Consider the following 27,907-nt stretch of genomic DNA (forward strand, 5'->3'; position numbering starts at 1 on the left):
GTCCCTACTGCTGACTATAGGGTGCCTGGGGGGCCGAGACCAGCTTCCTGCGGAAATCATATTCAAATCCCAGTCCCTACCACTTATTTGTTGCTTCACCTTAGGCCAACTGGTTGGCCTCTCTGAGCCCGTTTCCTCATCTATAAAAAGGACATAATAGCCCCCATCCCAGAGGGCTGTGTGCTGAGTGCCTGACATGAACAATGCCCAGCCTACAGCAAAGGATGGAGAGATGTGAGCTCTTATTAGTAATAAATGCCCTGACGTGCTATAAGAGTCTGTCCAGGGTATGGCGGGGGCACCAGAGGTCTCTGTTCTCTGATGTTCATGTTCACAGGAAGGGGGGTCAGCAAAGGCTTCAGAGAGGAGGTGACCCCTTATGCAGACCTTGAGATAGGAAGATACCCCAGGCAGCCAGAGCCTGCTCACAGTAAGGATTTACGGAATATACAGATACCACGGAGATCACGTGTGACACAAGTCACCAGGTCTGCTGACACACCCTTTCTTGCCAACCATGTGCTCTTACAGCCTCTCCCTGCAGACATGGCCCCGACACGCGCCTATATGCCCACCCAAGCATCTCCCACGCAGTGGTTTGGATGGCCTTTAATAGAAACTCCCTTGTTTCTGACTGTCCGTCCCTCTCTCCGGAGGCATCCGGAACAGGATGACGCAGTGCAGTGTGTGGACATATCACTCCCCTCCCGCCAGCAAGGGTCAAGTAGAGGATGGAGCTGTGGCATCGATGCCTTTCCTGTCTCCCAGGAGGCTTTCCGAGTCACCGTCTCCAGGCGACGATGTTTTGCTCTCATGACAGGAGCCATGGAGGAAGGGGCTTCAGCAGGCCCAGGATCAGGGAGGGGACTTGAGTCTCATCCAGGTCTCTGTGTCTACCCTGAAGCTTGAAGCAGAAGTTCCCGGGTGGCAGCCCCGCCTGGGAGCTCTGGGGCATGGCTTCTGGCCCCTAGAGTCTCTCTGGGCAGCTGGGTAAGCCCGGTTCTGCTCAGGTCTGGGCCCATGGAAGAGGCAGAGGAAGAGGGACCGGGCTTTTCAGGAGAACAGGTGGGAGAGGATGAGCTGTTACAAGGCAGTGAGCGTGGACCCCATCTCCCGGGGTGGGGAGCAGAACACCAGGAAAGCCCCAGCCAAGGAGGTGTGCTCTGCCTCTGGCCTGCGGCCCAGTCTCTCCAATGGCGGCTCCGAAAGCAATGGGAGGTCAAGAGCCCGGAGGCTGGACCAGGTTCCCTGGGACCCCAAGGCCCCAGAGGCTGCTGGGCAGTGGTTGTTGGCAACGAGGAAAAGGTCCGAAGTGGCCAGGCTTGGCCGATTAGGGATCGACGAAGGAGACCGCGATGTAGCGGGTGCCCTTGGTGGTGGGGAGTCCCTCGTGGTAGTGCGTGAGTCGTCCGGGGTGCATGAGGGTCCAGCCCTTCCGTGGGGCTCGGATGGAGCAGTTGTAACGCAGGAACCGACAGCCCCCGCCCTGGGAGACAGGAAGTGTCAGTTTCCCAACAGGAAGCGTCAGTTTCCCCAAGAGGAAGCTGGGCCCTTCCCCTAGTACCCCCCATTCTCCCATCTGAGCCACCCCAGCCAAGCAGCCCTTGTGCCTTGTGGAGTGACAGCTATAAGCTGCCTAGGGAAGACACCCAGCAAAGACCCAGGGGTCAAGAGCGCTGGCCTTGGAGTCAGGCAGCCCTGGGCAATGTCAGCTACACCTTTTACCAACTTTGTGAGCAACCTCAGCCTCAGTTTCCCTTTCTGGAAAATGGGCACCAGATTGTGAGAATTAAATGAGATGATACAAGTAAGAGCTTAGGGCTTCTCAACCTTAGCACTCTGGATATTCTGGGCCAGAAAGTTCTTTTATTTTATTTTATTTTATTTTATTTCTTGAGGAAGATTAGCCCTGAGCTAACATCTGCTGCCAATCCTCCTCTTTTTGTTGAGGAAGACTGGCCCTGAGCTAACATCCGTGCCCATCTTCCTCTACTTTATATGTGGGACGCCTATCACAGCATGGCTTGACAAGTGGTGCCATGTCCGCACCCGGGATCCGAACCGGAGAACCCCGGGCTGCCAAAGCAGAACATGCGAACTTAACCACTGCACCACCAGACCGGCCCCTCTTTTTTTACATTGTGGTAAAATCCACGTAACATAAACTTTACCATCATAACCATTTTTAAGCGCACAGTTCATTGGGATAAGTACATTCAGACTGCCGTACAGCCATCACCACCACGGGCCAGATAACTCTTTCTTATGGGGGGCTGTCCCGGCACCCCTGGCCTCTATGCACTAGATGCCAGTAACACTCCCATAGTTGTGACAACCGAAAACTCTTTAGATATTACTAACGTCTGTCCCTGGGGGGTCGAAACTGTTTCCTATGAGAACTCCCGGCACGCTGTAAACTCTCAAACAATGACAGCTGTTTTTATGGGTGTCCTTCACAGAGCCTGGCCCAGGACCGAGGCCCACAAACCTCAGAAAATAGTAGTTTAAGAAGTGAATGAATGAACGAATGGCTGGCTCCCTAAAGGATCACGCCTAGAGGCCTCACTTGGGGCACCGAGGCCCCCAGAACTGCTCCCTCCCTGCTCTCCTGACTTTCTGGTTTCCCCAGCTCTCCCCTCCAGCCACAAGCCTTGGCCCACCCTGGACTCACCTCGTCCACCCCGCCATTCCCAAAGCAGCCCTCTTACTTCCAAGAATGATGAGAACCCTAAACTCCTGCTTACTAACAGCCATCATTCCTCAAGCACTTACGGTGGGTCCCTGTAAGCCAGTACCTGGATGAGCTCATTTAATTCTCACAAGGTTACAGAGGGAACTCTAAGTTTTCCCATCTAAGAGGAGGAAACCGAGAGGCTAAGAAACGTGCCTGAGGCCAGAGAGCTGGTAAGGGCGGAGGCAGGACCCAGGCCCGCGCCTCCTGGGCCTGTGCTCTCTGTCATGTCCAAAGGCCCCTGCCTCCTGCCAACTTGTTCTCTGAACCACCCCTTCCAGGAAGCCTTCCCCACTGCCAGCACCCTTTCTCTCTGGTGCTCTGGCATGGACGTACCCTGGGCCCCTCTGCCTCCACCACCCCGTTGGCTGCTCACCAGGCAGCCCTGCCACCTGCCCGCCCCCGGCGCACCTCGTAATCCACCCCGACCCGGTTCAGGGCGATGTTGACAGTGAAGGTGGAGGCATCGTGGTGGGGCATCAGCGAGGGCTGCTCGTCAGGCTTGTAGCGGACAACAAAGGCCAGGTCGAACTGGGCCTGCGTCACGGAGGAGGACAGCAGAACGGGCATTAGAGAGGGGCCGCCCAAGGCCAGGAAGGCAGGGCGGACAGGGGGCCTCGTCCAGTCGGCTGCAGTGTTGGCTCCCTGAGGGCAGGCTTGTTTACTCTGTGTTCTCCGGTGCCTGGAACACTGCCTGGCACAGGGAAGGCTCTCAATCAAAACGTGGGAGGGAGGGAAGGACAGAAGGGGGAGAAGGAAGAGAAGGAAAGGGAAAGAAGGGGAGGAAGCGGAGGAAAGGAGAAGAGAGAAGCAAGAGCAGGGGAGGAACGAATCTAGTCCTCACAACCCTTTTTGGCAACCATCTAGGCTGCTGGTTCCTTGAAGGCAGGGCCCAGGCACACTCAAGGCAGGTGTTTGAGGAAACCATGTGAACGAGGAAGTGACTGAGTGAGAGAAGGAGTGTGAAAGCCAACAAGGCAGTCAACAGATGTGTGAGTGATGCAGCCAATGGGAAACTGAGGGCAGGAGCGGGCATGCTGGCCAGCTGGCTGGGGGCTCGCTTGGTGAGCTGGCATCCGCGTCACTGAGGACATGGAGGGAAGAGTCAAAGGGGTGATGTCAGAGGCCAGGGCAGAGTGGCCTCCGCCTGCCCCAGACTCTTCCTTCAGAGGCCCCGCCCCCAGGGGAGACTTCACTCCTGCCCGGAGACCAAAAATATTCAGGCCTCGGCCCCAGCAGGGAATGCCTCTCTCTCCTTTCCCCGTTTCCTCTCCGCAGTCTCTCCACCCCCTGCCCTCGCCCTGCCTGCACCCCGGGCGTGCCCACCCTGGTGTAGTAGCCTGGATACAGCTTCTCTGTCATGGGGGCGATGTACTCCACCAGGAACTTGTGCCACTCCCGCTCAAAGCTGATCTGGTTCATGTGGATGTCGATGGTCGGCACATTTTCGTAGCCACCCTGGATGCGGTTGTCCTGGAAGTGACCAAGGAGAGTGCAGTAAGCAGAATGCTAACATGGCCCCCTGCCCTGGTTCCCACTGCCTGGGGTTCAGACCCTGTCCCATCCCCTCCCCTTGCCGTGTGAATGTGACGGGATGAGGTGAGGTTACAGGGCAAAGGTGAAGGGTTTTGCAGATAGCATTAAGGTAACTAGTCAGTTGAGTCTGGCTGAGTCAAAAGGAGGATTATCCTGGGGGAGCCCTTCAAATGAGGGTCCTGAAGAGAGAGACTCAGTCTCCTGCTGGCCCAGAAGAGGCAAATGGCCTTGACTTCTACAGATGCAAGGAGATGAATTCTGCCACACGAGCTTAGAACAGGACCCCGAGCGTCAAGGAGACCCCAACCTGGCTGGCACCTTGATTGCAGCCATGAGAGACCCTGAGCACAGGACCCAGATAAACCACATCCGGACTCCCGACCCCCAGAAACCCAGAGATACTAAATGGGTGTTGTTTTACACCGTTGTTTTGTGGTAATTTGTTACACAGCACAGAAAACCAATGCGGAGGGCCCCAGGTCAGCTGAGGCACTGGAGTCCAGGGCTGGCCCGCTCACTGGAGCACAAGGCCTAACAGACCCCCGAATGCAGGGGCTACGCCAGTCACCGGGTTCTGGAGAAAGCACATGGATCAGGCAGGGAGCCAGAACCACAGGTTAGTCCAGCTGCCAGCTCAAAGGTCAGCCGGTCTCTGAGGCACACAGGCCCAGGGGCTCATGTGCCTTTAAAAATGGTTCCCGAACTTTCCAAGATGAGTGCAGACACAGGATTCCTCCTTCAGAGAATGCACAGCCTCTCACGTCCACCGTAACACCCACCTCTGCCATCTGGTGAACTTGGCACTGACGTCACTCCCTAATTCTCCCTCAGCCCACACTTGCTCACTCCTCCCCCATTCCACGCCCCATCTGGGGAAGGAAGCTCTATCATTCTAGTAACAAACCAGGAATTGGGAGCCTAGCAAGTTAAAATTAAGGCAGCTCAAAGTCACCCAGCAGAGGCCGGCCCAGTGGCACAGCAGTTAAGTGCGCACATTCTGCTTCAGCAGCCCAGGGTTTACCGGTTCAGATCCCGGGTACGGACATGGCACCGCTTGGCAAGCCATGCTGTTGTAGGCATCCCACATATAAAGTAGAGGAAGATGGGCATGAATGTTAGCTCAGGGCCAGTCTTCCTCAGCAAAAAAAAAAAAAAAATAATAATAATAAGAGGAGGATTGACAGCAGATGTTAGCTTAGGGATAATCTTCCTCAAAAAAAAAAAGTCACCCGGCAGGAATGGCAGTTGGAGACCAACACTCCATCCCATCTCTCAATCCCTCCACCTCTAAGTACCTGCAGGCAACCCTGCCAGCACCCCATCTAAAGAGTCCCAGAGAAGCTGGCCAGCTTGCCAGGAAAAGAGCCCAGAGGGCGGGCACGAGCAGCCCCGGCCCCGGCGTCTGGCCCACCTTATTGTCTCCCAGAGACCACTGGCCGTAGTGCTCCATCTCCTCCACCAGCTCGTCACAGGCCGTCTCCGTGAAGATGGGGAACCAGTAGACATCCGGGCAAGGCTGGGGAGGATCGGGACTCAGCCACAGGGGTCCGCAGGGCCACCACCACATCCTCCCTCTGCTCCCACGGCCCTGTGCACAACCCGCCACAGACAAGGCCCCTCGTGTGGTCCATTCCTTGCCCCACACCCCGGTGTGTGAGCCCTCCAAGCGTCCCCACGAGTGTCCCCATGGAGCAGGGGCTCAGTGAGCTGCTGATGGGAGAAGGAAGCAGAGCCCAGAGCTGCCCTTCTCAGCCGAGGTCACAGAGCTCCCAGTGCCAGGGTCGGGAGAGGGACATGCGTGTCAAGGGAGGAGAGGTCCCAGGCTCCAGGGGAGCAGAGGAGCACCCGCTTCTCCGCCTGGCCCACGGCCCGCAGCCGAGACCACATTTGGGGATGTTTGCCTTCTTCCTGCCTGGGCCAGGGAAGAAGCCTGGGACCTGGCAGGCTCCAGCTGGAGAGCACCAGCAGGAGGAGGGGGCATCCCTCGGCCCATTCTCTCACCCCAAGCGCTGCCGGAGTACAGAAAGGCACCTCCCCTCTCCCACAGGTCAGCAGATTTCCTTCCTCCACCCTCCACACCTGCAGCAGGTGCAGGGGGCAAATCCAGTAGCTTTGGTCCCAGAGGGCGCCCAGCCCTTACCATCTCCACCAGCTTCCCCGCCAGGGCCCTGGTGTAGTTCTCATGGATGTACTTCTCCTTCCAGTCCTGTAGGGAGGGGGAAGCGGGCTGGGGTCCTCAGGCCTGGCCTGGGCCAGCTGGGGCTCACCCCTTGCTCAACTCCACGGATGCTCCAAGACGGGCTCCTCCCCCCAGGCCCTGTGCAACGTGAGTGAACGTGTGCGTGCCCGGGGGAGCCTGCATGCATCCACGCCCACTGGGCGCATGTGCGTTGTTTGAGTGCACAAGTGTGCCCACAGGAGCTGGTACTTGCACAAGTCAGTGCATGTGCGCACGTGTGTGCATGTGTGTACCGGTCTGCGTGCACTTATGTGCATGTGCCCGCTCAGCCACAAGCTTGCAATGTCTAGGAACGCTGTCACAATTTTCTCCTCCTCTGAGCATCGCAGCACCCTCAGAGGCGAGTCAGGCTGGGATAGTATACCCATTTCACAGCTAAGATAACTGAGGCCCCAAAGCTTGAGAGGCTCAACTAAGTCACAGCTGACAGGCCACAGACCTAGGCCTCTGACTCCTGGTCCCTGCTCCACTAGATGGGGCTGCCTCTCAAGACGCCCTCCTCTCTGGACCCAAATCCTGCCCATAAGCCCCCTGGGACAGAGGGAGGCAGGTGGCCCACAGGGTCCCAGCCACTGTCAGACCCTGAGATGGAGGCACCTCAAGCCGCAGGATCGCTGGGGTCCCTGCCCGCCCCCCAGGGCCTCACCTCGGGGTTGCTAAACACCTCCCAGAGGTCGTTGTGGAGGTGGGTGGTCTGGTAGCTGTCCAGGGAGAGCAGGTGGCCGAAGGTGTGCCGGTTGGTCAGGAACATGAACACATCCTGGGGAGAGCAGGCATATGCAAGAGACCCTCCCCTTCCCTCCCTTCCCCTCCCCTCACCAGGAAGGGGCACGCCTGCAGCCCCCTCTGCCCACCAGGTTCAAGTCCACACGATCTGGGAACCGAGTGCAGGTCACCCCACCTCCCCAGCGCCCACCCAGGCCTGACACTGGAGTCGCAATCAGGGAAGGCTTCCTGGAGGACTGAACAGGACTGAAAGAATGAATGTGTAAAAGAAAAGGATGCTGTTCTAATCCTGAGGTTTTGGGCATAGGGAAAAACACCATCCTGCTGTCACATTTAAAAAATAGCCACAAAAAAACCTGGGTGGAGCCCTGGGAGAGGGCAAGGGTATCCCTTGGACATGTTACTTGGAGTATGTTTAGGTGGGAAGTTTAGTTTTCTTTAGGCTCTGTCAGAAATGTAAATAAAATAGGGTCCGGCCCCATGGCTGAGTGGTTAAATCTGCACGCTCCACGTTGGCAGCCCAGGGTTCGCTGGTTCGGATCCTGGCATGGACCTAGCACCACTCATCAAGCCATGCTGTGGGGGCGTCTCATACAGAAAAACTAGAATGACCTACAACTAGGATATGCAATATGTATCAGGGCTTTGAGGAGAAAAAAAACTTTTTCTAATAAAAATAAATAAATAAATAAAATAGACGGTAAAAAACTAGCTCTGCTACGATGATCCCCACAGACCACAGGGACCAGCTCTCATGCCCCAAGTGTGCCCACGGGGCCCTGGCAGCCTTTGAGCAGCCCCGTGGGAATCTCAGAAGCGCCAGGGCCTGAGGCTCCCCATCAATGGGGCCTCCTCTGACCACCCCGCCCAGGCTGACCTGCTGCCGGATATTGGCACAGAAGGCCATGTCGGCATCCAGCTTGCTGTGGTGGAACAGATCTGTCTGCTGCAGCTCAGCCCGCAGGGCACTGCCCTTGATCAGGTAAATGTTCGAGATGTAGGGCACGTTCCAGACGCCACTGAGGGATAGAAAAGAAGATGGAGGGGGCCACAGGCAGTGGCAAGGGGTCACAAACTGGGGGTCAGGGGCCAGGGGAAGGGAAAGCCACAGGCTGGGAGGGCACAAGAGTGCAGCTCTGATTCCCCTACCCTGGCCACATGGGCTCAGGATACTTGTCAGGAAGTCCTTCTGGGTGTCTGACTACAGTCTTCCTTGATCAAGGTTCAGAAGGAATTTGAGGGCAACAAGGGCAGGGATCCTGGGGAGGGTGGTGCTGCAAGGCCAGGAGGACAAACGAAAGTGCCCCCCATGCTGGGGGTACTCACACACGCCGCCCCTGCACAATGTCCACGTAGTCCTCGGAGCGGGCGTAGTAGCCATCTGCACTCATTGCCCCCCAGAAGTTCGACCACAGCCTCCCGTGGCGGGTCATCAACGGGGCGATGACATTCCTGAGGAAGGGAGCCCTCAGTGGGAGTCCTTCTGCCCCCTGGGCGCGTGGGGCAGATCTAACCAGCAACCGGGAAGGGGAGGGGGAGGCCTTTCCACCTGCAGGCACCTCCCCAGGGCAGGGCCTGGACGGGGGTCTGGCCTATCTAGCACCTACCCCCTCCCACAGGGCAGCCAGGAACAGAGGGGTGGGAGGGGGCGGTTTGGGGGCTGGTAGCAGTGGGGTGGGGAACATTTGAGACCAAGACACCGTTGCAAGGCTGGGGCAAGCCCAGGGTAACAGGTGAGGAGGAGGAGGACGAGGAGATGGGGGGAGGGAAGGAGGCAGGGGAGGGGCTGCAGTCCATGCCCAGGCTGATCATGCGCAGCGCTGGGCTGGGAGCCCTGGCTCTGAGGGTCTCTCTGCCACCTGCAGCAGCCCACCCCCAGCCTCACTTGTTCTGCTCAATCAGCAGTCGCAGGGTCTTGGGCTCGGTCAGGGCCACGTCGGCATCCACACTGAAGTAGTAGGTGCAGCCACGGTCCTGCCGGCACAGGTCCCTGCAGGGTGGGGGACGCTGGGTGAGTGGGATCCCGGAGCCACCCTGTGGCTGCACTCTCACCGCTGCCCACATCTGCGACCACCACGCACCGGCCGAGGGTCTTCAGAGAGCTGGTCAGCCCGGGTGCAGGTTGGGACCAGCAGCCTCGAAGGTCCCTCCCGTCTCTGAGACCCAAACCCTGGGCCACCAAGCTCTTGAGACGAAAGCCCAGAGCTTGGCAACTGGTGTCAAGAGCCCTGAAAACGCTGGTCCTGGGGAGCCCGACCCCCACTGCCCAGGGCTCGGGTAACCGGTTCTGCCTTTGTGGAGGACAGCTTGGTAACTTGTACCAAAAGCTTGAAAACGTCTGTTCTTTCTGTTTATCTGGTCCAGGGCTCAGCAAACCACAGTCCATGGCCCAAATCCACCGCACTGCCTGGTTTCATACTACTCTTGAGCTAAGAACGGTTTTACATTTTTAAATGTTTGGGGAAAAAAATCAAAATTTATTATGCGAAAATCATAAGAAATTCAAACTTCAGTGTCCATAAATAAAATGCTGTTGGAGGCCAGCCACGCTCATTCGTGCTACAACAGCAGAGTTGAGCAGCTGCGGCAAGGCCCACAAAACCGATTTACACCGATTTACTATCTAGACCTTTAGAGGAAGTTTGCCAACCTCCGATCTGGACTGTCCAATGCTTCCACAGTCAACACAAGTTATTCATCTGTTTGATTTAGTAAAAAAGGAAAAAAATCAGGGGCTGGCCCCGTGGCCGAGTGGTTAAGTTCACACGCTCTGCTTTGGCGGCCCAGGGTTTTGCCAGTTCAATCCTAGGTGTGAACGTGGCACCGCTCACCAAGCCACGATGAGGTGGCATCCCACAGGCCACAACTAGAAGGACCCACAAATAAAATATACACAACTATGTACCGGGGGACTTTGGGGAGAAAAAGGAAAAATAAAATCTTTAAAAAAGAGAAAAAAGGAAAAAAAATCAGAGAGTGTTCCTCAAATTCTCAGCAGTTATCTACTTCTGGCTCTCCAGTCCTTCCTCCTTCTCTGATTTCCTTCCTGAACCCAAACGACGCTGCTCAGCCCCACCCAGGAGCCCCTACGTTGGCAGGACAGAGACTGTTTCCCCTTTTGATAGATGGTAACGCTGAGGCCCAGAGAGGGGCAGGAACTTGCTGGAGACGACACAGCCTTCTGAACTCTTGTCTCCCAGCCTGGCGCTGCTCCGCCCACCTCCGTCAGCAGAGAACCACGGTGCCCTGGCCCCCAACTCACGCGCCCATGTTCCTGGCATCGGCGTTTGCCACCCGCACCTCGGGGCCCACCAGTTTCACAGACTTGTACTCGCCGCCATGCTCTGCCAGGAACTGCTCCACCTGAGCCTTGTGGTGCTGCTCCTGCGGGGGTGAGGGGACGGGAGGATGAGGACGAGGACAGAAGATCCAAGCCAGGGACCACAGCACCTTCTGCCCTGCAGGCTGCTCTCCTGCATTCCTGGCACATCCCTGGCCATCTGCTTTCCCATCTCCAGAACTTTACCCCTGCCAGACCTTCTGCTTGGAGTGCCCTTCTCTGCCCATCCTTTGACCACCCTCCCCTGATGAGGCCAGGCCCACAGGCCTCTTAAGAGCCTCTGTCACCAGGAGAGCATCCCCCACCCGCAGGTCCCACATCCAGAGTCACTGATCCTGATGGTCTGGGATGTAGCCCAGGGATCTGCTCTGTCACAAAACACTCCAGGTGATCCTTGGACTGTGCTTTGACAAACAGTCCATACCCAGGGCCCCTTGCCTGGGGAAGCAGAAAGAGCAGGGTCTTTAGAACCAAACCCACGGTTTAGAGCAAAGGCCGGCCTTGCTATGATTAGCTGTGTGACCTTGGTCAAGTCACTTCACCTGTCTCGGCTTCAGTCTCCTCCCTGGTAAAACGGGACGGTGATCATGCCTCCCACACAGAGTCCCCGTAAGGAGTCAACAAGTCAGACGGAGCACACAGTAGGTCCTCAGACATGGCCTGTGACACCTCTCTTTCTACAGATAATTCATAAGCATGCTGTTTGATATCTCCAGGGAAGTTGGAGGCCCCCAGGAGAGCCTACATCCTTTTCCTGTTTCCATGCGGCACGTTGCACAGTTGAGTGAATGTCTGTGACACAGACAGAGAGCTGAGCCGAGTGTGGGCCGTGGGTGCGTGGGGGTGGGGTGCAGACCGCAGGGCTGAGAGGTCTCAGAAAGGGACGAGCTGAGATGGGGCAGCTGAGAAGACGTTCGGGAAGCCCAGGAGCCTTGAGCACAGGCAGCATTCGGAGAGTGCCTCTGGCATCCCAGCTGGGGAAACCAGGATGAGTAAAAGCTGAGAGGTGGGACTTTGTGGGGCTGGGAGGGAGAGGCAGGAAAGGGAGGGAGCCAGGAATGCAGATTCCAGGCCTGCTCCCCACGGAGCGGTGGTCCCAGGCCCTCCTCGATTCCCCAGAAGGTCCTCAAGGAATGAAACCAATCTGACTATCACCAGATCAAATTAGGAAGGACTGATTGGGCCAGGGAGGGAAACAATAACGACAATGGCTAAGAGCACCTCCCACGTGTCTCCTATGCACCAGGCACTCCTCTGTGCACTTCACACGTCAACTCGTTTAACCCCTGCAGCAATTCTGTGTGGTTGGTACTGTTGGATCCCTATTCAATTGATGAGAAAACTGAAGCACAGAGAGGCTGAGTAACATGCCCAAGATCACCCAGCTAATATAAGCAGTAGCATGGGAATTCAAACCCAGCCAGAGTCAACAGGAATTTGGGGACACAGCCCACTGCCCACTTCCATTTGCCCCAGACAGCCCTGGTTCAGCCAGTTCCTCAGGAACTCAGGCCACCTCACGAGGCTGGACCCTTGACCCAAGCCACACAGCAACCCCAACAAGTGCCTGCCACTCACATGGTTATGAATAAAAAGCCGCAGCTGTTTCCGGGGGTAGTGCAGGCGCAGAAGCCGCTGGAAGAACAGGGACAGGAACGGCGTGGGCTGCTCGATGAACACGCCGACCAAGACCACAGGCAGAGCTTCATCCTGCAGGGGGAGGGGCGGCACAGGAGTCAGGCCATGGCAGCCCCTGCTGGGCCCCGAGGATGGCCCGAGGGATCAAGAGCCAGAGGCAGAGGCGTGTGGACTAGCAGGAAAGGGGCCTGGCCTGGGGAGCGCCAAGCAGGATGTGCAGGTAGACAGAGGCAGGGACCGGCAGGGGAGCAGCAGGAGGATGTCCTTGCTGGGGATGGGGAGCAGCATGAGCCCAAACTTGGAGTGACAGATGGCATGCTGTCCAGAGAGCTTGGCTGGCATGGGGTTTGGAGTGGGCCATGAATGAGGAGTAAGGCTCATGGGATGGGGAGGGGGCTGTAGGGAAGCCTGAAGGCCCAGGCAGAAGAAACCGGAACTTGGGCACCTGGGGGAAGTTGGAGCCATGTGGAGTCTGAGAAGGCTTCCAGGAGGAGGCGCCTGGGTGAGGAGGAGGAAGGAACCCCAAACAGGGAGGTGACCCCTTTATCTCCCACCGAAGACAACACAGTCTCTTCCAGAATCGCCCACCCTCCCCCACTCCAGGGGACGGAGCGCCCCGTGTCCGGCAGCCTTACCCCAATGCCCTTGAGGCTGCGCAGGCCCTCGTCACACACCGTGCAGCCCGTCTCGAAGGTCCAGAAGCGAGGGATATAGTTGCCCAGGTAGTTCAGCTGCAGCTGTCGGAGATGAGGGGTCTGAGAGGAGCTGGGCCAGGCCCACCCACCCACAACCATGGAGTCACATCTCTCTGGGCCCTAGTGGGGCACATCCCAGCCCTCTGCCACCCTAAGGGGGCAGGAATGTGCCGGTATTTTGGGCGGGTCTTGGAGAGCAGGTTCGTCTCCCTGGAGATGACCGAAGCTGCTCTGAGGGAGGACCGACCCAGTGCTCTAGCACTTCTTCATCCCCGGATCTCCTGGGAGCTGGTAAAATGCAGATTCCGGGGCCCCACCCCCTCCGAGAGTCCAACTGAGCAGCAGCTCTTAGATGGGGCCAGGAAATGTGCATTTTGAACAAGCCCCGCTTCCTCCCCGGTCCACGCGATTCTGACACGGGTGGTTGAGCACCACACTCAGAGACGTGCTGTGAGCCGGGGGCCAGTTCCCCAGGGCTGGCCAGCACCGCAGCCCCTTCTGTAGCTTCAGGAGCGTGGGGACCAGCCTGTCCTGCTCCTGACTGATTACGCCTCAGGCCCTGTGCAAATGCTCAATAAATGTTTGTTGAATGAACAAATGCATCTGCCCTAGGGTGATGAAGTATGGATGCTTTGGGGCAGCTCAGCCCAGGCCTGGATGGGGACAGTGGCCCTCTATGTGTCTTGTGGTCCAGCATGGATGGACAGGGCATCACCGACCACCACAGTAAGGAAAGAAGACGCCACACTGAACTCAGACATGAGCTCAGGGGCAGCAAGCTCACAGTGGGGCCCAGGTGGTTGGCCCTGACCCCAGGAGAAGCTGTGGGGTCACAGTGAGAGCAGAATCGGGGCCCTGGTGTCCCTCCCTCTCTCCCTGCTGGCTGGGGCCCCTCCCTACCTTGGTGGGCCCGTTGCCATGAATCAGGACGGGGAGGGTGTCGTAGGCCAGGTTCCGCGCCCTCACATGGCCCATTTCAAACTTGAGCACGACCTCATCTGGGGGTCAGAAAGCACAGATCTGTCCAGCATCAGGCCCAGGCACCAAACTCTGGGGCTGATGGGCTGGGCTCGAATCCTAGCTCTCCCGCAGTGAGCAGGGGGTGGCCCCGGGCTAGTCACTCCACCTCTCTGAGCCTCAGTTCCTCCTCTGTAAAATGGGGGTAAGAATGGGAGGATTCCGTGTCCAGCAGGCACCCAGCACCACGCCCGGTACACGTGAGCATGGAATCCACGGCAACCCCTATTCTTTATTGTGACGACTTCTTAGAGCCGGAAGCAGGGGAGGGGAGAAAGTGAAGACCTGAAACACCCCAGCTCCAGACACAGCTCAGGAAGCCCCGCGGCCAGGTGCTGGGAGGGGCCTGCTCTGACAGGTGTGCAGACCAGCAGGGAGAACAGCCAGCCAGCCGGAGGGCCTGGGCGGGGCAGGGAGAGATCCTGTCCTGGCGAGAGAGACCTGCAGCGCGTCCTACCGCCCGAGCTCCGACCTGGTTAGTCTGCACACAAGACAACGGGTCGGAAGCTGCCTTGTCCGACAGTTATAAAATGCACAGGGGCCTTATCTTCTCAGAGGCCTGAGAAGATGCTGAGGAGGGGGGCCTTTGTGGTGGGTGGTTATACGAGGGGAGCCCCTCTGTGCAAGCTCCTGGCCTACCCAAGGGGTGATCTGGATCCAGCTTCTTAACCTCGGTTCACGAACTCCCAGAAACCACAGGCAGAAGGCTGCGAGGTTTCTGCACCTTCCTGGGAGAGGGGCCACAGCTTTTATCAGATTCTCAAAGGGGTTCATTCACCCCATAAAATCACCACGCAATGATCTAATCCAACTTCTCTTTGCTTAAGATGGGAAAACTGAGGCTCGAGGGGGATGTGTGACTTGCCTGAGGTCACCCACCAAGATAGCGGCAATGTCATCAGCAGCCACAGACTTGGGGCCAGCCCAAGGGCTTTTGTGGTTTCAAAACCAAGCAGCCTCTCACTTCTCAAGTCGTCCATCAGCTCCCTGCCAGCTCCGTCCCCACCCCCAGCCCAGGAAGCCTGCACCCGGCAGGTGGGACGGCAGGGCAAGGAGGAGAAGCAGGCTCACCTTAAGGACCAGGGATGCAGGGCAGGAGTCGTGCACCTGCTGTGTGCATCCCCCAGCTCCGCCAGGCTGAGCGGCTGCCTCCCTGCCCCTAGCTCTGTGGACCGACCTCGTGGGCCTCCTTTCGCCACTCCCAGAGAGACACAGCTCTGCCCCAGGACATCCCAAAGGTCCCAGGGGACCAGGCGATGGGGCGGGGGACCTCCCAGCACCATGGCCAGAGAGGAACCAGCCCGCTCTCCTCCTTGGCTCAGGCCCTGCCAGGAATCCCCTCGTCTCCTCCTCACCTCACCCTCTCAGGATCCCCTCCCCACAGGGCTGCTCACCTAAGGCTCCAACCAGGTTCTGGAAGATACGGCAGCGGTGGTCCAGGGTGATGTTGATCCGCTCCTGCAGGAAAGAGAGCAACAGGCTGCAGCATGGACATGGCTCCATCACAGCCAGTGTGGCCAGCCTGCCTCCCACCTCTGCCAGTTCCCCTCCTGACACGTGCCGGCCCTGTCATATCAGGGCAGCTGGCAGCCCTGGGGAGGTCGGCCAGTGGCCAAGCCCCTGGGATCTACTGGTCTCGTGGCTCCATTCAGAGAGAACCAGGGACTCTCAGAACTAGAAGGAATTTAAGGAAACAGCTGGTTCCACAATAACAAGGACCATGATAATAACAAACACCCATCTAGCACTTGCTGTGAATCAATCACTATTTTAAATATTTTATATATATAAATTAAATTAATCTGCACAACATCCCTATGAAAAAGTACTACTGTTATCGCATTTTACAGATTAAAAAACAAGGCATAAAGAGGTTGGGTAACTTGCCCAAGGTCACACAGCTAGTAATTGACTAAACTGGCATTTGAACCCAGGTAGCCTGGCCCTGACGTTCCTGTTCACAGCACAATGCTGTCTGTCTCTTCAAGATTTGACTGTGTCTGGTGGAACCCTAGGCCAGGCTGAGGAAGGGCAAGTGGCACTCTAGGCTTGGCCCTTATTCCATAGAGACGAGCTCCACTTTTCTGTTTTAGAACCTGGGCTTCTGCAAGTGATGTCGCTGGAGGCAAAGGGGAAGGAGGAAGGAATGAATTAACAAAAACATCAAGTTCATAGTTTCCACTGCACGAGTCCAACCACTTCATTTCATCATTTCGTGGATGATAAAAACCAAGGCCCAGAGAGGAGAAGTGATTTACCCTAGGTCACACAGCACAGCATGGATGGGGGTGGGGGGGTAAGTAGGGCAGAATCCAGGAATCCTGGCCTCCAAGGACTCCCCAGATTTCCTGCCTGCCCAGAGGACACTGGCTGGGTCTGGGGCCACACTGGCCTGGTTCTGCCACCTCCACTCCCCTCGATGATCCCTGTTTCAAGATGGGCTCCGAAGCCTGTCAGGCTCTCCGAAGCCCCCCAGGGCAGGTGGAAGGGGCAACTCAGCCTGTCGGTTCCTTTCATCACCATCACCACCATCTGACACGAGGTTATAAATCCCTGTCTCCCCTACTTGGGGGTCCCTGAGGGCAGAGAACCCAACTGTCTGGTTTTCTGCCACATCCCCGCCCTGCACGTGACAGTGTCTTCAACACAGCAGGCTCTCAACAAATATCCACGGAATAAATGAGTGAATCGACGGATGGATAAACACGGGTGTCAGGCCCAACCCGGGGGTTCAGGCCTCAGGGCGGCGGCTCCCAGTGCAGCCTGGCCCGTGGGACCAGCATTCCAGCCCCGCCTGCCGCCTCTTACCCTCTTCTCTGGGTCCAAGAAGATCTTGGTATAAAACAGCTGGTCACTGTCGCTGTCCTGGCCCTCCCACTCGGCCACCAGTTTGCTGAGGTTGGGGGCATAACCGATGAAGCCTGGGGGTTGGCAGGGGACAGGAAGAGACAGACACTCAGCTTTGAGCCTCTAAGCCAGGGCTCTCTTCCCAGCCTCCCCTCTCACCCACCTCCCACTCCTTCACCAACAAGCCCTGCCTCCTCTCAGAAGTCCTCCTAGATTGAGGGGAGGTGATGTCCACAGACCGGAAACGGCCCGGCAGTTAATGCCACTTGGTGATGAGTTCCCACTGAGCCCAGAGAGAAAGATCGATGGTGTCCACCGAACGGCATCAGCTCAGGTGCTGGGTACCACAAGGCGGTAAATGAATGATTAGACCAGGAGCCCCAGCAGAGCAGAGCTGGGGGGGGAAAGGCTTGGAGCTCCTTTTCTACAGTCATCTGGGAAACTCGGCCCAGAGAAGGGCAGAGGCTAGGTCAAGGTCACACAGCGCATGGGGGCTTCCAGGGAACAGCCCACACAGCTCCCTGGCTGGAACGCAGACTCCCGGCCATCTGGATGAGCTGACTCTCCTGGCCAAAGTGGAAAAGTGGCTGCCAGGGGTGGATCCCCCTTCCAGGGCTGGACGGACAAATCCAGAATAGAATATGGATTTTATTCCTCATGCAACGGGGAGCCATTGAGAGATGTGAGTGGATTCCCATCTGGCTGCTGGCGGAGAACGGACTGGAAGGGGGTGAGGGTAGAGGCTGGCAGAGCAGTTCCGAGACCACTGCAGGCGGCCAGGAGCCTGGTGCAGTGGGTGTGGATGTGAGATCTCTCAGGTGGAGTGGTGTGACTCACCAGCAGTCTGAGGTGGGGGAGGGCAAGGGAGGAACCAGGGTGACTCCAGTCCTGCCCCAGGGGACAGTGGCTGTTCATGACATGAGGAAGACTGCAGGGGAGCAGGCTTAGTGGTAAAGAGTCAGGGGTTCTACTCAGGATGGCCGGGTTGGGGACCTGTGAGACATGCGCATGGGGTGCCAACCAAGGGGGATCCTCACAACGGCAGCGGAGGGACCCGCTGGAGCCCACCATACACTCCGGCCCCGCTCTTCACCTCCAGAGCCCAGGAACCTCTTGCCATCGGACACCACCGGGTACTTGGCCTCCAGCCTGCGGTCGGGGTAGATGAGCTCCTCGGCCGAGAAGACCACCTGGCTCCTGGCCTGCCGGAACTTCTTCAGGAGCTCTCGGGGCCCCGAGGCAAATACCACATCATAGCTGTGGCCAGAGCCAAGCCAGGAGAAGACAGGGCAGGGCAGAGGGGAGCCGGGGGGGAGAGCGAGGTGGACAGAAGATGGGGCAGGGCGGAGGGGAGCCGGGGGAAGATGAGGCAGGGGGAGGAAAGCCGGGGGACAGCAGAGCAGGGCAGAGGGGGTCAGAGGGAAGATGGGGCAGCATAGAGGGGGCAGGGGGACAGCCAGGCAGAGAGAAGATGGGGCAGGGCGGGGGAAGATGGGGCAGGGGAGAGGAGAGCAGGGGGAAGAGGAGGCAGGGCGGAGGGGAGCCGGGGGAAGATGGGGCAGGCGGAGGAGGGCAGGGGCAAGATGGGGCGGGGGGAGGGGAGCAGAGCACAGGCAGGACGGGATTCGGATCAAGGCTCTCATAAATCCCCCTCCCCCCACCATCTGGGGACTGGATCTGCCCCACCGTTTCTGGCCCTGCCCGCCATGTTCCCACCCCCACCATGGGCAGAGAGAGGTCCCCATAACCCGTGCCCTTCTCCCGCTAAAGCATGGCTCGCCACCCCTGGGCAGGTCCTCTGCCCATCTTTCCAGCAAGAGTGGGAATGGGCTGCACCAGAGGGTCTTTCCTGGCATCCAGAGACCCCTAACACTGGGCAACCTTAGCTAGAGTGACCACCCCTTATCCCTGATGTCCTGGGAGGGCCTCATTCTAGAATATTCTTCTATCTTCCCACTGAGGGCCCCGCCCAGAAAGCCGCCAGGCACCCACCTGTCTGTGAAGAGAATGACCAGGTTCTCTTTGTCTGCATGCTTCTCCAGAGCTTTCTTCAGCAGCCGAACCTTCAGCCCGCCGCCCGCTGACGTCTCCTTGTCCCCGTCCCAGTCCTCCCCCAGGCCCAGCGCCTGCAGAGAAAGCACCCTTAATGTGGGCTTCTGCGAAAGAACTAGCTAGCCAGCCAAATCCCCCCACCGGGCAGTGGGCATCTCTGCTTCTGTCTGTCTAGCATCTCCTCCCCTCCCCCGTGGGGAAACCATTCCACCACCGGGCTTAGAGATGGAAAGGCAAGCCCTTACCATGCTGCTGAACCTCTAGATCCAGCTATGCCTGAAGCCACCCTCTGCTTCAACCTTCATTCATGTGAGCTAATACACTTTTCTCCTGGCTTAATGTCACTAGTCCGCAAGCTGTCCAGCCAATGCCATGGTCTGTCTTGTCCATCACTCTATCCCCAGTGCCTGCCACAGTGCCTGACACGAGGGGGCACTCAGCACACCCAGCTGAATGGAGGATCGTCTCCCTGCAGGGCCCAGCCCCATGGACTGCATGCAGAGGACAACAAGCCTGTGCCACCAACTGGGTATTAGCCCATGTCTTTAGAGCAGCGTTTAGACAGGCAAGATCTCCATTCCAAAATCCCCTGGGGGGACGTGTGGAAATGCAGATTCCCCAGCCCTGCCCTCTAATCCAGCCACACCCCCCCAGGGGAGTGGCAGGCACACTAACGTGAGGACCACCACATGCCTCCCCAGCCTCACTTTCCCACACTCTCCATCGCCAGCACCTCCTGGACTCTGCTTATGTTCTTTCCCGTCACGCTTTTCCTAACCCATCTTCATCCTTCAGGCTCCAGAAGCTTTCCCTGTGGCCCCAAGTCAGTCTGGGAAGGGCGGACACCCAGCTCCTGAACTCTCCCACCGCCCGTCAGCTGTGTCTGGCCGCCCCCCGCCCCCCGGGGGGGCCTCACCTGGATCTTGTAGTTGAAGAACTGGGCTGAGCGCTTGAAGCGTCGGAACCCCTCGGACTCCTTCGTGGCCACCGTGAGGACTAAGAGGTTGTCTGGGGACAGAGACAGCGTGGTGAATGGGAATGGAGGATGAGGAGAGGTGTCCCGGTGACCCGTCAAGTCCCGGCAGGATGTGTCTTTGCATCAACCCGTTATAGACAAGGGCCCAGGGCCCAGGGCGGGATGGCTGCACCTAAGATCACTCAGCTAAGGACAGAGCTGGGACACAAGCTGGGTCTCCCCATCCCCCTCCAGGGCTCCATCCAGCTGGCAACTGACGGACACAACAGGAAGCATCCAGAGCAGAGGTGTCTGCACCTTGCGTTGGGGGACTGGGTCTCCCTGGATCTAGGGGGCTCGCACAGGGTGGTGGGAAGGGTTCACTCTGAGTGCTGAACACCAGGAGGACCTCTCTGGTCAATGTCGGACAGTAGCCCAGAGACCACCACCACTTTCCACGCCCGCACTCAGGGCAGACATTGCTCATCAATCCCAGCAGACTTTCTTGCTGAGCCTCACTCGGCCTTGGATTCTCCCAACAGCGTGAGAACCATTGAGAGCCAGCGAGGAGCAGAAAACGACTTGAAATTCCAGCCTTTGCCCACCTTTTTGACAAGGGACTTCTTTTGGGCTCGGTAGCGTGGCTTCACCTCTGCAACAGAACCTGCTGGAAACAACTCCCCAGACAGCATCTCTGGGAGCCGTGGGGAAGCCCCTCCCAGGCCGCACTTTGAGGCTGTGCTTCTTGAGAAGTGAAGGCTCTGTAGCTGGCCTGCCTGGTCGGGATCCTAGCTCTGCTCCTTACCAGCTGTGTGATCTCAGGCAAGTCCCTGACCTTTCTGAGCTTCAGTCTCCCCTTCATAAAACAGGGATAAGAACAGTCACTCCTTACCAAGGCTGCTGGACTAATTAAAGGAGATACCTGCTGGGATGCTGGCACACGCTAAGAGCTTTTACTGGTGCTGATTAGTGAGAGGCAAACACCTTGCTCTTGGCATTCAAGGCCCTCACTCATCAGCCCGCCGACATACTCATTCCCTCCACTGAGCAGGCCCTTCTCTAGGCAGGAGTCCCACCTTGCTGGGCTCCCCTCTCCTGCCAGGGCTCCCGCCCTCTGCCCTTTCACTAACCTTCCTCCAGGTCCCAGGGCCAGTGACAGGGACACCTCCTCTCTGCCGCCACCTCTATGAAGCCTTCTCAGATTTCTCCTGACCTCTCTCCTGCCCTCAGAGGCAGGGCCCCACTTTGCAGCTCTGCATCACTGTTTTACTGGTTGAGCTTTACTTCCCTGGGATCCAGGATTGAGCACTTTTTAGGGCGAACAGACCCAGCCTGGGGCCAGGCCAGCACAGGCAGGTAAGGCCCTCCCACACCCCCACCGAGGATGTCAGGAGAAGCCTGAGCTAAAAGAACAAAGGGGTCCGGCCTGGCAGAGCCAACTGAGCAGAGGGGCAGGCTGCTGGCCTCAGAGCAGGGGGCTGGCGCCAGGCAGCCGAGCAGAGATTGGCAGGAATCCACTGGGGGTGGGCCAGGGACCTGGAGCAGAGGAGGGTGGATTCACCAGGCAGGTGTGGAGAGGGGAGGCCTCACCACTGGACCCTGGGGAGCGGGAAAGAGGGGCGCTGCTCACACTTGGGGAAGGGCTCCCCCAACTCCTGCCAGGATGGTTACGTCTCCCTCTCCAAGAGGAGAGCCAGAGCTGCCCGCTCTGAGGCCCTCTTGTCACAGACAGGGGCTGCCGGGGACAGGAAGAGTGTCACATTTCATGATGGAAAATGCCAGCGTGTGTGTCCGTGTAGGATTCTGGATTCTGGATTGGATGGGGCTCCTGAAGTCAGGCAGCGGGAAGCGGGCAGGGGAATGGCGGGGGGAGTGTCTCGAGGCCCCTTTCTCGAGCTACTGCTTCTGAACAACAGTAAACGGTGGCTCACCTTTGTTGAACACCATCAGCATGCCAGGCTCTGTTCTCAGCAATTGACACACACTAACCCCCCACTTTACAGCTAGGAACCAAGGCTCAGACGGGGTGAGTAACTTGCCCAAGGGAGCTAGGAAGCGGCAGCGCCAGGATCGGACACAGATGCCGAGACCCGGAGTCCCATCTCTTAACCTCTGCACGCACTGCCCAGCCTGGGCCAGCGGCCAGGCCGTCTGTCTCCATCCGTCTAGCTGAGGGGGGGGGGGAGGACTCTCCCCACACCCCACCTTCCTCCCGCCCAGCCTGTCTCTTCTCTGTTGTTCCGGTTGCTGCCACGTGCCCCACTGCAGCCTTATCCAATCCTGGGTTCCTTGGCCCACACAGCACCGCTCCCTGGCCGAGGATCTTAGGAGATCACCCAGTCCATGGGGCCCCAAACCAGCCTGCACATCAGCATCATAAGGGAGGCCGTGAAATCCAGACTCCGGGCCCCGGGACAGGGGTCTGAGATGGGCCCAGGGGTCTGGATCTTTACTTCCCAGGTGATTCTGACGTCAGCCGCATTTGGAAACCTCTAATCCAACCATGCCCTGGTCCTGACTCTGGGCCCCAAAGCAGGGGCCTGGGAGTGGTTCACAGCAAGGGAACTCAAGGCAGGCCCCTCTTGCAAGGGACCCTGGCATCATCTCTGAACACCCCCACGAAAGAGCCTCAGTGAACCCAGCCTGCACCCCATTCCTTTGTCCTCCCTGCAAAACTTGCTCCTTCCCCCAGAGAGGCCCCAGTCCACCTCCTCCAGGAAGGCCTCCTTAATCTCATCCCTTATCCGGGCATCCCTCGGCAGTCCTCATGCAGTCTCGGTGTGCCCGGCAGGCGATGTACAGTACAAAGCTGCTCCTCTCCCCTTGCCAGGCCCCCAGCTTTACTTCCTTGGTCTCCCTCCCCTCACCGTGGCTGGGACTGAGTGTGACTTGGGCCTGGTGCACACTGCCTGGCCTCGGGAGCACCGTGGGAAGGTGATCCAGAAGCGGTGCCACCGGCTGAGCCCTCACTAGATGCCATGCGCTGCGCGAGGCATGTTACATTCCTACCGCATTTAAGTATCCACACCCCACGTTGCAGGTGACATCTCCATCCCCCCTTCTACGGGTGAGGAAACTGAGGCACAGAGAGGCGAACTAACCTGCCTAAGGTCACAGAACCTCGAAGCGAGAAGGGAACGAGCTGGAATTCCCCAGGCCCATGCTCCTACCCTCACGGTCCCCTGTCCGACACCCTGGAACGCTGGGACTCCCGGCCGCCTCCTCTCAGGCCTCCCAACGTGGGCACTCAGCTCCAGTCACGCGGTGAGGACTCGCCTCAGCCCACCAGGCCGGGCCAGAGCTCTGGGCAAGCCACAGGTGACAACGTGGAGGAAGTGGTTTCCGAGCACCAGGGCCCTGCTCCCTGCTTTGTCCCATCCAGCAGGGCCCCCTCGGGCTGGGGGCAGGGCTCTCGGCCCTCCTGACCCGCTGCCCAAAGTCCAGCAGTGGTTTCCCCAGATGGACAACCTGTGATCCAGGGTCAACAGAGATAACGAGCGACAGCAGAGGGGAGCGGCACAGACAGATTGCTGGGCACTCGCATTCTGAGCCTCTCTGTGCCTCTGTTTCCCCATCTGTAAAATGGGAGCAGTAACAACAATAACATTACCTCCCTCAAGACACTCTTGTGAGGATTAAATGAGCTAACGTCCTTCACGTGCCTAACACAGTACCTGGCCATGTGGCCAAACGGGTTCTTGTCATAGGGAGCCTCCCCGAAGAGAGGGGGCTGTGGAGGCAGGTGCTGCCCTGGGGGTCGGGGATGGAGAGGAGCTGCCTTCCTGAGCAAGAATGATGCGAAGAGGCTGAGCTAGGGGGCTTGCAGGGAGTGCGGACACCCCCCCAGGGTCCTAAGAGAAGGCTGAGAACTCAAGCCTGGGTCGGCTGTGCTCTGGCTGATGTCCCCTCTGCCCCAAGCAGAGCCAGCCCGGGCAAGGGGGTGAATGGTCAGTGTGCGGCCTCGGCTCTCAAGGCATCGTCATGACACACCCAGTCCGCTCTCTGGGGACGTGGGAATGAATGGAGCTCCTCCCCCATCCTCCAGGCCCACCTGGGGCTGGAACAGAAGCCAGAAACGGAGTCCAGTAGAATGGCAGGTGTGGATCCCAGTGTCCAGGAGGCAGCCTTGCCACCCCAGCGTATGGCCTCATTTCTGCCGCTTTAGGGTCTCCTCAGAGCCCCCCTCCCAACACACACACATCCAGCTGGGCTTCCCTGACTCCTGGGACACTTTCATTTCCTGCTGTGGAACAGCAGGACCTGGCACCGCCCCCCCCCCCCCCAAGCCCAGCTGACATCCCTGGAGCCTCGGATTTCAGCACCGTCAGCTCCGGCTGGTCCTTCCCTCCCCATGGCCATCCCATGGCCTGCAGGGAAAGGTGTGAGCCCAGGGAGAGTGCGGGGATCAGCTAGAAGCCTCTGCAAGAGGGAGAAAGGACCAGGGCCCCTGGACTCGCCTGCCCCCTCAGCTCTATGGAAACGTGCTTATTTGGATGTTGTTCTGTTGAAGCCTTTTCCATCCCCCACACTGGTCTGGGGGCTCCCCCAGGACACGCCAATGCCTCCCTCCTCAGGCACAGGGCTCTCTGGGAGCAGAGGGTTGTGTCTCCCCCACCAGACTGGGCGTCCACTGAGGTGAGGAGCTCCATGTCCCCCCCTCAGATTGGGAGCTCCCTGAAAGTGAAAACTCCATCTTTCTCCCCATGTGCCAAATTCACAGGTGTTGAGGTGCGGAGGCGGATAAGCTGCTGAGAGTATCTCCACCTTCCAGACTCCCCAAGACCCCATAGCAAATCCCCTGCCCCACTTCAGGCCCCGCTGTGCCCCTATCCCTGCGCCTGCCCCAGTGGAATGTTCCTCAGCAGCTGCCCCATCCCAGCCACCTGGTGCTGGACTGGGCATCTGGCCCAGCCGGGGGAAGGGAGGAGCTGACACCAGTCAGTGGGCAGCTTGCGCAAGGCCTGCTGGAAAAACTACTATCCCACTCTGTCCTCCTAGCCAGCAGGCTGAGGGTCCCACCTCAGCAGGGTCTGGGAGTTGAGCAGGTTCCCCCAGGCAGCGTCTCCAGGCAATAGCTCCCCCATCCAGAAGTGGGGATCATAGGAAGGAACAGAGGGTCTGACTCCCAGTCAATGATGCTACCTCCAACCACCTGTGGCAACCTGAGACCAGGTGTTCAACTTTTCGGGGCCTCAGTCTTCCCATCTGCAAAATGGAGCTAGTGATTGCTCATTCATCAAAAGGTCTGAAAGGAGCAAGAGCAGCACAGGGCCTCAACTTGCGGGGAGCCTGCCATTAGCCCCACACCTGGGACCCGCTGTCTCCTGTGCCCCAGTCAACGATCTACTGTCTACTGGGTGCTTCACCCGGATTATCTCAGCAACATCTTGAATCCTGAACCCTCCGTAGGGGCTGCCTTGTGTCTGCTTGGCCCCCTCCCATTACGTGCTGGGAGTCAGAGCACCTGAAACCTTGTCATCAGCTTAGTCCCTCCCTGACTCACCTCTGTGGGCTTCGTCATGGGCAGCTGGAGTTTCTCTCGTGGGATGGTCTGGGGTGGAGGCAGCCCACATCAGCAGAAGCAGGGGAAAGAGAGGCCCAGGGGAAAAGGCTATTACAGGGATCCCAGCTCCTGGCCAGGGAGTGGACCTAGCCCACAGGCCCTTTGCACACACCACCAGCCCAGCCCAGGGCTCAGCACCTCCCTCACTGGATTTTTTGACCTGTCTTACTGCCCTGCTGAGATACTCCAGGGAAGCTGGCAGCACTGGGCCAGGAAATGCCTTTATGAGCCAGGCAACGAGCTGAAGCCTCGCCAACAGGCCTCATCCCTCGGATCCTTGTAAGACCTCTAGGAGTGGGGGTTCGTGCCCCATTTGGCAGGCTGGAACACCAAGCCTCATGAAGATTAAGCACCACCAGCGTTACCAGTGGGAGGTGTGTGGCCTTGGGCACAACCCAGCACACAGGAGGTACTCAGAAATGGGGGTTCCCATCCCTTCTCCAGGCCCGAGGGTCTGTTATACTGCCACCCTGCCCCCTTGGGCCCCCAGGTTCTCCCAGAGGGTGGGCCGAGGGAAGAGGGTGCCATGGGAGGTGTGGCCAGCTCAGCTCTGCTTTGCTAGGATTGCCACAGTCTATGTCCTCCATGGGACTCTCAGGTGCTCGGCGGGCAGCCCTGGAGGTGGCCCAGGGAGGGCTAGGGAGGACAGAAGCACCCATCAGGGTAGCGGGGCACACTTTGAAATCCAATCTGCCTTGAAGATGTAGCAGGAGCACCAGACCCGGAGTCCAGCAGACCTCGGACCAACCCCTCCATGGCTGGACAACCCTGGGCAGTGACTGAACCTGTCTGGGCCTCAGTTTCCTCGTGTGCAACCTGGAAAGAGTAAGACCCACCTGGCAGGGGCAGAGCGGACCACAGAGGACACAGGTGAAAGTGCAGAGGGCTCTGCAATGGGAGCCACCCCTGCCACCTCCACCCCTGACCCCGCACAGCAGCGGGTCACCCCACGGTTGTGAGGCCTAGTGGTTCTGAGCTGGGTTCTGGAAGCAGACACACCTGGTGTCGATCCTGGTTCCAAGGCCCACAAACTGTGTGACTTGGGCAAACGAATCAACTCTGGAGCCTTAGCTTGCCCAGCCGAAAAATGGGTTTAATGGAAGAACGCACTTCCCAGGGTTGCGGTCATGCTTCGCTGATGCCTGGCCCCTCCTAAGCGCTTCCCAAGCGGTAGCCATTGCCGTTATTATTATGAGTGCTCTTATTATTTGACCCTCTTGGTGCTGAACAGGACTTGGGCTGCCCCTCCCCTCCCAGCTGCGCGAATGTGGGAACGGCAACCCCAAGAGGGGAAGTCATCTGTCCAAGTCACCAGCGACTCGGCGTCAAGCAGCCGGAACCCAGACTTCCTCGGAAGCCCAGGCCTCCAGTACAGACCGGTCCTTAGGGAGGCAGCCCCTGGACCAGCCCTCCCGCCCCGATCCCCTCCCGTCCTCGTGCCCGCTCCCGCTCCCGCCCCCGGCCCCGGCCCCAGGCCCTCACCCTCCGGCTTGGCGTCGCCCTTCGCTTCGGCCAGGAGCAGCCAGCCCAGCGGGGCCAGGAGCAGCAGAGGCCGCATGGCCGAGGTCTGGGGACGTCCGGGCAGCCAGCGGCGCTGGCAGGCTGGAAACTTTGCGACGCGGCCGGCAGTCCCGCTGCCACGCACTGAGCCCGCCCCGGGGGCGGTGTCGCCCCGCCCCTCTCGACCCTCCCGGCCGCGCTCCCGGGGGGAAGGGTTTTCCGGCAGACTTGCCGGGACCGAGGCCTCTCCGAGCGGGGCGGCTCCCTCCGCCTGGCCCTGCGGCTCCCGGGTCCTCCCGCCGCCCGCCCTCCTCGCGGCTTCCCGAGGGGGCTTCCCCGCCACCAGGCAGAGCGGGCCGAGGGGGCGAGGCAACGCTTTCTGTACGCCAGGCTCCGCGCGAGGCCTGGGGGTGTCAATCACCGTGAGCCTCAGCTTCGTCGCTTGAAAAGTGGGGGTTGTAAGAGCATCTGGTCACCGGGTCTTGCTCGGGTTAATGACATTGTTACCTGTAGCCCACTTAGAACAGCCCTTAGGATTTCATTAGTTCTTCCCCAAACCCATAGGCGGGAGGTCTGAGCCCAGATTGGGCAGCGGCGGGCAGTAGTGTATTCGGAGGCACCCACACTCCTGCCCACACCCTCCTGGCTGCTGGAAATGCAGAGAGCGCCTCACCATCTCCCAAAAAGGGAATCACTTCATCCGCCTGGATGTCCCTGGGAGGCCAGCGGAACCTCGGAGCCAAGGACCGTCTTGCACCTGAGGTCACAGTTGTTGAATGAATGAAACTGTTAAGAGCCTCTTCACAGCCTTGGGTCTTCTCAAAGCCCAACATCTCGAGGGTCTCTAGAACAGGGGCTCCTGGAGCAGACATCAGCCAGGGGCATCCATCTATGGGAAAACCCTTCCCTTCTTTGGGAGAGCCCCTCAGAGTGAGGGAGCCTCTTTCTAGAGGAATAGGCTCGAGAGGAATGAGCCTAGGTGCGACCTGGGTGGTCAGGGGTCCTCCCACAGAGGCAAAGGGCAGAGGGAAGAGGAATGTCACCACGTGGATGAACCACATAGAGCAG

At 58.7% G+C, this 27,907-nt stretch overlaps 1 protein-coding gene across 4 annotated transcripts; it reads right to left on the reverse strand.

Annotated features, from left to right (window-relative positions):
- Positions 1–594: 594 nt before the first annotated feature.
- PLOD1 (procollagen-lysine,2-oxoglutarate 5-dioxygenase 1) lies at positions 595–27,207 on the reverse strand. Of its 4 annotated transcripts, none has more exons than XR_011535692.1 (20): positions 26,822–26,999; positions 25,280–25,327; positions 19,738–19,829; positions 18,762–18,895; positions 17,863–18,026; positions 16,731–16,843; positions 15,317–15,380; positions 13,806–13,903; positions 12,846–12,947; positions 12,151–12,282; positions 10,495–10,616; positions 9,118–9,222; positions 8,559–8,684; positions 8,110–8,251; positions 7,153–7,266; positions 6,408–6,473; positions 5,679–5,783; positions 4,058–4,204; positions 3,143–3,425; positions 595–1,486 (listed from the first exon to the last, which is right to left on the reverse strand). XR_011535692.1 is itself a non-coding variant. In XM_070603353.1 (20 exons), the coding sequence occupies exons 1-20, from the start codon at positions 26,895–26,897 to the stop codon at positions 1,331–1,333; spliced, it is 2,232 nt and encodes a 743-aa protein (XP_070459454.1). In that variant the 5' UTR covers positions 26,898–27,092; the 3' UTR covers positions 595–1,330. The 4 variants fall into 4 exon arrangements, 2 of the variants coding, with proteins under 2 accessions (XP_070459454.1, XP_070459458.1); XM_070603353.1 differs by having other exon boundaries at positions 3,143–3,268; positions 26,822–27,092; XR_011535693.1 differs by lacking the exon at positions 25,280–25,327 and having other exon boundaries at positions 26,822–27,207.
- Between the last annotated feature and the right edge of the window lie 700 nt (positions 27,208–27,907).

This window comes from Equus przewalskii, chromosome 2 (genome assembly GCF_037783145.1).
Source record: "Equus przewalskii isolate Varuska chromosome 2, EquPr2, whole genome shotgun sequence".
NCBI lineage: Eukaryota > Metazoa > Chordata > Mammalia > Perissodactyla > Equidae > Equus > Equus przewalskii.